General features: G+C 41.5%; 1 protein-coding gene across 2 annotated transcripts in view; it reads left to right on the top strand.

Annotated features, from left to right (window-relative positions):
* The first annotated feature begins 3,640 nt into the window (after window positions 1-3,640).
* The window catches only part of TNKS (tankyrase), an 87,360-nt gene continuing 79,746 nt past the window's right edge, over window positions 3,641-11,254 (top strand). Inside the window, exon 1 of one of the 2 annotated variants that reach the window (XM_072991857.2) lies at window positions 3,641-4,250. In XM_072991857.2, coding sequence (XP_072847958.2) covers window positions 3,707-4,250 — 544 coding nt within the window. In that variant the 5' untranslated portion in view covers window positions 3,641-3,706. The remainder of the gene's footprint in view (window positions 4,251-11,254) is intronic. The other variant, XM_020812994.3, reaches the window with a different exon arrangement.

Genomic DNA, 11,254 nt, shown 5'->3' with positions numbered 1-11,254 from the left:
GGCCAGTTCATACACTGATGTTGGAACACTCACTGACATTTGGGGGCAGGGGCGGAACTGCAAGGGGGTTTGAAAGGACAAAATGGTTATTCTTAGAGGTTGTCGGTGGTTGGAGGGAACCTAGAACACTCCATGCTGAAACATTTGGTTGCTGGTCTCATGCGTAATAATAGCAGTTACTTACAGTACTAGCTTTTTCCTTACCTGAACATGTTTGAAATGAAATGGGGTTTACAGTACAGTCCTATTTATATTCAATGAGAAGGAAGTTTCACAGAGATGTAAGCATACAGCTATGTTTTCCTGGGGTGAGAGAACACCAGAGACTCAACGTTCCTTTTAATTTGCTTTATTGACAAATACAAAAGCAACATTAACCACATATGGAGACAAAGAGGCACCATGCCCGTCAGGCAGCAGTGTTTTGTTTTGTTTTTTAATTAGGGAATGTTGGAAATTACAGATTGTTCTTCAGGTTGTTCTTCAGAGGTACAGTTGCATGCATAGGAGATTTTTGTGGGCAACAATAGAACTGGTTTCCAGGGAGCAAAGGTGTCAGATAAGAGTGCATTTTATCTGTCTGTTCAACCTATATGCAGAACATGTCATGCAAAGAGCTTATTTCAATTCAGAACAAGGAAGGCGGAAATGTAGAGGAAAACACACTGGTAATATAAGGGGAAAAAGTAAATGAAGCAATGTGGGCAAGTGCATTGCTGGGAGGTAGGTTAATGCCTTGGTGTCAGCCATACTGGGAATATTCCTACTGCACACTCCCCTCCATTCACTCTCTTGATTGTGTTTCAGAATTTTGAATTTCTGGTAAAATTCTCTTTTGCTATGCAGCAGTAGTACAGAGGCTCACAAAGGAGAATAGTTTCAAGTTCCCCAGAGTCCACCTCTTTCTCATTAACTGGCACTTACAGTCTCAATAATGCTGAGACATTTGTAGGAGAAAGAATTTAAAACATTGTTTACTTTCAGCTGCTTAAAATTACAGACTTGTGCATGCTGCTTTTTTTACTGCACATATACTGGCAACCAGCTGAACAGATCAACAGCAAACAAACAACAGCCACTAAAAGATGAAGGAGAGGAAAAGAAACACTCAGCAGAGAGGCGGAGCTCTCTCTGAATTCAAATGCTGGATGGAATGATTCATTGGTGTTGTACAATCATTCCAGCCCACAGCACTAGTAACGATGGGCAAGAAGCAATCCAGGAAGCCAATGTACAGTACTATTTTCCTACACAGCTCAGCTTATCAGGGGCTTTAAGAAAAAGCACATGGAAGTCCTCCAGTTTGGGGGCCACACGGGAAATGACCAAGATCCATGGTCTGTGTACTTTTGGTTTAGAGAATCTGAATCGCTTCTATCTTGTCCCCTGGGCTGCTTACTGCTTAGAGGAAACAAGAGGGAGCAGCTGAGGATTAGGGACTAGTAGTCATTATACTGCTGATATTCAGCTGTCTCTATATGTCTGATTCCAGGAAGGCAGTGGACGGGGGAAGGGGGACTGGATGTGGGCAAACAAACTGAAACTTAATTTAATCTGCCTAGAGGTGTGTTGGCTGGACACTTAATTTGAGAACAGTACATTAAAAGACAGTTGTACTGGATCACACAAAAAGCCTAACTAGTCCAGCATTGTGTTCTCACAAGGCCCAATGGAATATCCACAAACAGGACATGAGAATGACAACACCTCCCTGCCCATATTCCCTAGTAATTCAAGAGCAAATTCATTGCATGTAATACAGGAGATGGTACAGTATACAGGTAACCCCTGACAGCCTTACCCCACATAAATGCGATGTGACTAATCCCCTTTTAAAGCTGTCTATGCAGGGCTATCATCACAAAATCCTGTGACAGCGAATTTAAACCCTCTGCCCCCCCCATATCTCCCTTTATTTCCCTTCCTTCTAAGATACAAAGAGTCAAATACTGCAATCTCTTCTCATAGTGGAGTTGTTTCAGATAGTCTATCATTTTCATTTCCCTCTCCTCACCAGCCCTAGATCTATAATAATCTTTTCACGACATGGTACCTAACTAGAATCTTACCAAGTGTGGCTGCATAAATGCAGGCAAAAACACCACGATGCTGCTAGTTTTATTTTGTATTTATTTTCTAACAACCCCACCATGGAATTTATCTTTCACACAGCTACTATGTGTGGGTTAAGAATTTTATCACTTTATTTACTGTAACTCCAAGATTCTTTTCCAGGTCATTTACTGCCCAGGATCAAGTGAAAAAGCCCTACTCTCAATCGGGAGCACGTTTTCAATCTGCCAGCGTTTCTTGATAAAGTAGGCAGTAGATGTGGTTTGGAATTACTTGGCTTGGTGCAGTATTCCTGGTGAATGCAGATCTTGCCTCACTTATATGTACATTATATATACTTTGTTGCTTCCAAATTAATTATAATGTGTCTTGTTTGTCTAGTGATAACTCTGGAAGCTGCCCAGAGACTTCAGCATACAGAAATCACAGCAGTTAGACTGATCTCAGCAGGAGTGTTTCCATAGGCATCCAATGTAAAGGCCCATTTAAACTGTTTTTAAAGCCCTTATCAGTTGCATCAAAGGCTACTTCCACCCACAGGAACCTGTTTGCCCACATTGGGTCTTGCAGGAGGCCTAGCTCCGGATTTCATGGAAAGAGGAACGAAAGTTTTCTAGATGTAGTGCACAAGAAGATATCACTTGAGAGATTCGTTTGGCCTTTCTCGTGTTTTTCAGTGACAATTACAAGCAACTCTGATTTGTTTCTTTCAGTGATAATTACAGGCAACTCTGATTTTTTGGTTTTAGAAGAGGTAGTCATGTTAATCTGTGCAAGCACATCAGGCAGAATACAAAGAAACAACAAAAAAGAAAAAAGAAAAAAAGGACAAAAACATGTTGCACTTTAAAGACCAACCATTAGATTTTAATGTAAGCTTTCATGGGCATTTCCATTTTTATCAGACATTAAGAGACAGAATGAAATTGAATGAAATATTTGCATTTCAATCCATTTCATTCTGTTTCTTAATGTCTGACCAAAAAAAATGGAAGTGTCCATGAAAGCTTACATTAAAATCTAATGGTTGGTCTTTAAAGTGCAACATGTTTTTGTCCTTTTTTGGGATTCTTCAGTTTCTTTGGAATTTGTCTGATGTTTTGGGTGTGCTTTCGAGGACTGCAGTTTACAACTCCAACAATGTTATGATTCTTCCGCTACTTTTATTATTGTTTTGTTCGTTCTTCCTCTTAAGGTTAATATTTTTATGACGGTGTATAAGCCGCCTTTTTGTTTTAACTCGGAACTGAAAGAAAACAGGCACCTTTTTAATGACACAATAAACAAATAAAAGCTTCCTTGAAAGCCCACAGAAGCCCTTTTAAAAAGCGTGTGTTCTTTGCCTTAAACAGCGCCTCTTCCCCAAAGCCTTAATATAGCCTGCTCCTGCTGCATATTTACTGGCAGTTTACCCTTCCGCGAGGGTCAGCTACACGTAAACACACAAGCGCCGCGGATGTAACTGAGCCACTTTTAGGGCCTGCACAGTAAAACAGTTTCCCCGCCTTCCGAACGCCGACGTCACCTCCTCCGGACCAGGCCGTGATTGGCTGCGGGGAGCCGGAAGCGAGGGCGGGTGCTCCGTCCCCGTTGCCGCAGTGACAGGACCAGAGCGCTCCTCAGAAGCTGGGAAATGGCGGCAGCATCATCGTCGTCGCGTCGCTCCCAGCAGCATCATCACCACCCACCTCATCACCCGGTACAGACGCCCGTGTCGCCGCCGCGGAGCCCCAGGCTCTCCCCTACCGGCCCTTCCCCTCAGCAGAGGCCCAGCCTCTCCGGACCCGAGGGGGAGGCCCCCGGGGGGAGCAGCGGCCGGGAAGGGACGGCCGCGCCGGAGAGGCCTTTCTCTCCGGAGAGTGTCGGCGAGAGCGGGGCGCCTCCCGCTCCCCCGGGCTCCGGGGCCAGCAGCGCCGCCAACAGCAGCAGCTCCAGCTCCGGCTCCGGCTCTTCGTCGTCTTCGGCGGCCTCCAGTCCGGCCGCCCCCGAGAGCCCCGACCCGCCCCCTCCGCCGCTGCAGCCGCCACCTCCGCCTGTGGGAAGCGGCGCCTTTCGGGAGCTGCTCGAGGCCTGTCGGAATGGGGACGTGACCCGGGTCAGGCGACTGGTCGATGCCTCCAACGTCAACGCCAAGGATATGGCCGGGAGGAAATCCACTCCTTTACACTTCGCCGCAGGTGAGACTCTGGCCGGAGGAGCATCGGGGTTGGGTGGGGGTCGGCACCCGCGGGAAACTGCCTGGGCTGCACTCCTCCGGGGTGACCCGGCGGTGCTCACCGCTATTGTGGAGAAAAGAAGCGAGTGCTTACTTGGAAGGGGCTTCCCGGCTAAGGGGTGTGTGTGAAATCGTTTGCTGTGCAACCTACATTCCCTGTAAACTTGAGTAGGCCCGAGCCCGGGACTGCTTCTTTGCAAAAACAGGCAGGCGAAGGATTTTGAAAAGTACTATCTACATTATTTACAGTCACCCTCTTTCCCTCTTGAAACAGAAAACAAAAGCCAAAAAAAAAAAAAAAAGGACTTGAAGACTCACTATTATATTTTAATTTTAAGCTTTTGTGGAACATGTCCACTTCGTCATGCTCCATGAAAGCTTACATTAAATCGTAGCAATCTTTAAGGTACCGTAGCATTTTTAAAATTGCTTTTATTTTGTTTTTCTTGTTGAAATGCTTGCACAAACTAACATGGCTACAACTTTTAAAACTTTCCTCTTGAGAATCAGTGGCATGTTGTGTGTAAAATATCAGACTAGTACTCAAGAGAGCTGAGCTTAAGTTCCCACTTAGTTATGGAAATTTCACTGTGTGTGATAGTGTTAAATTACTTATTGGACGTTTATACAGTACAGTATCTTGAAAATTCTACCAGGATTCTTGTAAGTGGGAAGCAACTTGACAGTACATAAGAAAAACTTGCCTCTCACTCTAGAAGGTGAACTGAGGAGGATCAGGCTCAGCATATCTTGCCCTGGCCTCACTTGCTCATGATCTCTGTGAGCTTCAGCCTGGGAAGTTTGAGAGGGACATGGTGGCGCTGTGGGTTAAACCGCAGAAGTCTCTGTGCTGCAAGGTTGGAAGTCCAACAGTCGTAAGATCGAATCCACGCAACGGAGTGAGCACCTGTCGCTTGTCCCAGCACCTGCCAACCTAGCAGTTCGAAAGCATGTAAAAATTCGAGTATAATAGGTACCACCACGGTGGGAAGGTAACAGCGTTCCGTGTCTAGTCATGCTGGCCACGTGACCACGGAAACTGTGTATGGCTTGGAGACGGGGATGAGCACCACCCCCTAGAGTCGGACACGACTGGACTAAATGTCAAGGGGAACCTTTACCTTTACCAGACAGTTTCCCCGTTGACAGACCAGGATATGCTACAGATCAGAAAATATTTGGAAATGGCAAGTGCTTTGGGGAGGAAGTTGCCACCTCTTTTCACTTGCAAACCAAATTTGGCCCAGTATGAAAAATTGAAGTGGGGGCATTTGGAGAATAGAGAAAGAGGTGGCCATAATTGCTGCTTTAGAAAACAGCTGTTCTTGGCAGTTTTTTCCAATGGCAAGCACAGCAGGGTGGTTTTAGCCTTTGCAAGAGCAACTCTTGTCTCTGTGAAGTTGTTTATTCTGTGCCAGTGCCACAGCAGGGGGAATTGGTTAAGATTTGGCCCATTGGGGCTGCTCAGAGAGAATGCTGGCTTCGGAAGCAACCTCTGTTTGGGAACTATATGGGGAGAAGATTGGGCCCAAGTGGAAGATAGGGCCTTGGAAAGATGTGTAACTGAGAATTTTTTGTAATGTGGCCACTCCTTGATAGGTGAATGATTCTTCAAGTATGTGGTTCTTCTTTTAAAGGGCAAGAAGCTCACCTCATTTCTAGTGTGACTAAAGTTTACTGTTATGGTTTTTTAAGATGTGAAAATGTATATGATTGCTGAGATAAGCACATTTATCATACCAGTACACATATCAGACAGTTAATGCTTATGATGAAAAATGGTTAAGTATAGTATAGTATTATAGTATGCTGAGTTGCTAGCAGCAAAGGAGAAACTGAGTGATAACTGACCTCACAGTTCAATTGTGTAGGGAAGAGCTATTTGATTTTAAAAAGAATTACTCAGAAAGACTTGATTTAATCCTCTCAACCCCCCTGCACTCTTAATTAGGTGTGTTCTCTTTTGTGTTTTTGGATTTCATCCCCCAAGTTTCCCCACATGGTGGGTTTTGGGTGAGGTTTAACTTTGAATGTGTTGGAGGGCTGGGCTGGTGTTGGAGAGGGCTGCTGTCCTGGTCCAAATGAGTGGCACTGGTTGTCTGCAGAGAGTGACCACAATGGCAGTGCATTCACAAGAGAAGAAAGAGAACAACCATAGAAAGATGGAGGTGGACTGTGGGGAGTATGAGTGCAGGCGCTTTCAGGAAGAGTAGTCTGAAGAGAGGAACAATTCAGGTGAACCAGGAAAGGAGCAATTATTAGTATGAGCCTGTGTGTGCAAGTATATACATATATAAACATATATGGATGGGTACCAAAAAGTGAAACTGTTGATCTCTTTGAAATCAGTGAGAGGTTGACAGATCCTCCTATTAGGCAAAAGGAGATAGTCTCAGGCCTCAGTGGATGGATAGAGGGAAAAGATAAGGGTATACTTTGACTCTGCTTTGCATGCCAGGGATTAGCAATGGCACTGGTGGTGCCTAGCCATGCTGGATCTGTGGTTTATTTGAAATTAATTGCAGTACTGGAAGAAAGAAAAAGAAGGGCTGGAAGGAAGGGGGGTAGGACTAAGGAGAAGAAAATCTCAGATTATGACTTCCATTTATGTTTTTTACCGTAACTCACAGAATTTTGTGTGGTGAATTCTTGGAGGTTTCTGGGAGTTGCAGTCCACTTCTGGGAGATGGTGCCTGGGGAGATCTGCATGCTGCAGCCCAAAAGCAGGAAAGGAACCTTAATGCATTTTTTCCTGTCCGGTTCAGATTAACATAATCCCCAGTAATCTTCTATTCATTGATGTTGGAAGTACATGAAAGTGTGGACTTTCAAAGATAATGGCTTGCCTTTCTATATACAGAGAAAAAATAGCTGAGATTGTTGTCCTAAAGGAGTTAGCATTATTCAAAGAAATTAATGAAAGCAATCCTGGAATTTAAGAGGGCCTCCCAAGAACTTTCAAAGTTGTGCCATTTTAAGAGTGCCAGTGGGGGATCTCTAGAGATATCTTCAGCCAGGGTTGGGAAACAGGGCCAATGAGGTCTGTTATGTCCCATCTCTGCATATTGTTGTTAATTACTATGTTTTTCTGGAGACATGAACCCAATTTGAGAATCAGGGTTTTTTTTATAATGGAATCTATGGAAAACACAGAGAGAGACACATATGGAACCCTATGAAATTGAGGGCCAAGGTTATGTTCTATTTGCAAAGCTGTAAAAATTAGATGTTGGAAATTCCTATTATGCATCTTGTAATAGAGAGTTAGAATTTATAGGCCAAAATCCTGTTGTTTAGTGTAGACTAGGCCTGTTAAATCAGTGGGAATTTAGTGAGAACTACTTCCCAGGGTGGATTTGATTTAAATTAAGTTGATTTAAGTCACAATTTAAATTAAAAAAAAAGATTTTTTTTCGATTTAAAAAAATCATTACTTTTTGTCCACCTTGCTCCTTGCTAAGTTCCATTGATTCAACTTACTCCAACTTACTGTAGCATAGAAAGCCACAGTTAAATTGTGCTACTTTGGAACACTACTTCCTCATTTCCTGCCAAAAAGTAGCCTCTTTGACTTGAGGTACCTATGTGATGTGATCATCATTGGACCTGTTAAGAGGTAGCTCTTAATGAATCATGCATGATAAATTACCGGCTACCTGAAACCTATCCCCACTGAAAAGGGATGTCAGCTAATAATGAGCAACATAAGGTAATTCAGCATGCAATTTATGCCCCACTACATGTATGAAAGAAGATCAAGTAAATTCCCAAGATAATACTAGCCTGTTTCTGTTAAAAAATAGTTTAATCATTTTAACATTTTAAATTTGTTTGAACTTTATGTATATTTCATATACAGTATGTCCATAATTTTAAATTGTGCAGTGCTCTAATACGAAGAAAGAAAGATTGGCCGCATATTAAGGAGTCCATTGAGAAATTTTTGTAGGATTTTGGCATCTTGTAGTGCAACATACATAATTTGCAACAATTTCTATAATAGAACATATTAAAAGGTTAATTTTGAAGGTGCCATAAGTTATTGTTGTTTGAGTTCCACTGTTTTATCTACTCGGACAATACTATCATGGAATCTAGTATGAATCATTTCGTCAAGTACTTGTTCATTTGCACTTCTTTAATACTATAATATCATATGCTAACAATGGCATTTTGCCATTTCTGTTGCCAAACTAGATGGTCACTGTTTCCAGGCATGTAGTATTATGATGCATCTGTTGCCTTGCTGGACTTTCTGGCCTCCCTTTGAAATATACCTCCTCCTTCTCTTTATCTCTATCTGTATGTGTATCTGACAGCTGAAGTTAATACTTCATACTCAGACACATGAAAGCACAGGAAAAATAAAGTCATTCTATAATGGGCTAAGATGCTAAGGCAACAGTAAATACGATAAGCTAGCAGAAGAGGTATTTTTATAGGTAGTTTTTCTTCTTACCTAAAAATAGCTCTTCTACTTAAATTTGACTCATTAAAAAATAAATACAAAAGCAGGGACAGGTGATACCTTTATTGGACCACTAAAAAAATAACAACACAAAAACAGTGAGCTTTCATTGATAATTCATCTTTTTCAGGCTGTACACCAAGTTCTTGTGGATAGCTCCAAAATTATATGTTTTAATTAAAGTCCCAAATATGGCTGCTGTTGAGGGCCAGGTGTGGCTTCTTAGATGGCTTCTCTCTGAGTAAGATAAATTATCAATGAAAGTTTGCTGCTTGTTTTTTTTAGTGATGCAATAAAGGTCTCATTTGTTCTTGTATTTGTATTATTTTAGAGACTACACAGCCTTTTCCTGATTTTTACTTTAAAAATTACTCTCAACTGAAGCACAATGAAGTGTTCTAAATGTTTTTACTTAATTATGTTTCAAGCAGTAAGGATTTCTCAGATTTGTGGCTCTCTATCCAATTGTTACTTTCGCTTTTCAAATATAAGTATACACTATTAGGTGTTTTTACTCCTTCCTCTTTAATTTTTTCCCCATTCTTATTAAATGGTACACATAAAATAAGCATTAGTTTGTTTAATTAAATCTTTTAAAGAAAATAAGCATTTCAGATTTATTAAATACTTAGGCCATATTTGTTTCATTTATGCTTCTATAGTACTTTTATGGGCACATAATTCTAACAGTTTTAAATTATTAGCTTGGTTTCCCCCTGTACAAATAATTTATATGATCTACCTTGAGTTTCAGTTTTGTCATGTGAAATAAACTTTTATAAGGCTGAATCAGAATTAAACAGGGACAGCTTCAGTTGTAGTTGGACTGTAACAAAAGCAAGTAATTTAATAATTTGATTCACTAAATAGATTATTTAGTTTAATATGTTTACGCTGAATGTTCATTGCCTTTACATCTTTGTGTTTTGTTTTAAATAACAACCTTTTGGAGCCCAGTATAAGGATAAAGATCAGATTTTGAAATCCTTTCTATCTGTGCTCTGATCCTTACAGTCCTTGCCCTTTGGTTGCTATTTACCCTGACAGGGAAGCTGATAACTTTTGGGGGGATTGTGTTGGAATTGTGACAAAATAGAAAAGGGTTTTAAATTCAGCACTCTTGGAAGTTCTTTAGTCCTGACCCAGATTGTGACCTCCCTGGACTCCCCTGTTAAAAACCAACAATTGTTGCATGAGAGGCAAACACAAAGTTGATTTAAAATTGTATGTAATTTGGCCCTCAGTTTGGACAGATAGGTGGAAAGTGCTACATTATATCATAACACTAGTAGTGGGAAAGGCCAGAAGGTCCTAGAGAGCGCCCAGATCCAGCCAGACCTCCAAAGTGTGGTCTCACTCCCTCAATGGCCAGCTTGAATGGACTCCTTCGGTCTGGTTACATGACACTTACCCGAAGGCTCCTCCAGCCAGGTCGGCAGAAACCTCCATTCCAGAAGCAGTTATGGTGGGCAAGGTGGGGGTGATTGAGACCGCTGTAAGAGGGCCAATGACAGCAGCCATCTTTATATTCGCGAAGGCTTTCATGGCCAGGATCTAATGGTTGTTCTGGGTTTTTCGGGCTCTTTGTCCGTGTTCTGAAGGTTGTTCTTCCTGACGTTTCGCCAGTCTCTGTGGCCGGCATCTTCAGAGGACAGCAACCAGAGCACAGGTTGCTGTCCTCTGAAGATGCCGGCCACAGAGACTGGCGAAACGTCAGGAAGAACAACCTTCAGAACACGGACAAAGAGCCCGAAAAACCCAGAACAACCAATAGCCATCTTTATTTGTTTATTTAATTTTTATACCGTCCATTTGCCCGAGGCCACTCTGTGCGGTTTACAACATACATATATAACCCATCAAATACAATTTAACATAACAAAGAATAGAAATAATGAAATATGAACAGGCAGTAACTCAAAGCATAAGATTACATCAAAATAAAACATTTAAAACATTACAACATGTAAATCATTTAAGATGGTGCACTTGGTCAGATAGGCTAGATGGACTCAGCTGAATTTGCAGGTATGACTTTTTCAAATGCCTGCCTAAATAACCAGGTTTTAAATGACTTTTAAAATATTGCCAGTGAACAGACCTAATGAATTGCACGGGGGAGCTTATTCCACAGCTGAGTAGCAGCCATCGAGAAGGCCTGGTTTCTCCTCTTCTCCCTCCAGGCCTCTCTCAGGTTATCATCCTGAGCTGGCCTCTTTCATCATTGCTGCCGCACCCTGCGCTTGGCCCACCTGTGTGACATTTTTAACCTGTTGGAAGGATAAAGGGTTATTTTATTTATTTATTTATTTATTTATTTATTTATTTATTTATTTATTTATTTATTTATTTATTTATTTATTTATTTATTTATTTATTTATTTATTTATTTATTTATTTATTTATACCCCGCCTATCTAGTCATTTCGACCACTCTAGGTGGCTTACAACATAAGGATAACAAGTTCTAAAAAAATTTATAACAATTAATTAATTAA

This window comes from Pogona vitticeps, chromosome 2 (assembly GCF_051106095.1).
Source record: "Pogona vitticeps strain Pit_001003342236 chromosome 2, PviZW2.1, whole genome shotgun sequence".
In the NCBI taxonomy this organism is placed as follows: domain Eukaryota; kingdom Metazoa; phylum Chordata; class Lepidosauria; order Squamata; family Agamidae; genus Pogona; species Pogona vitticeps.
The sequence above is the reverse complement of the archived record's forward strand: the minus strand, read 5'-3'. Positions and strand labels throughout refer to the sequence as shown.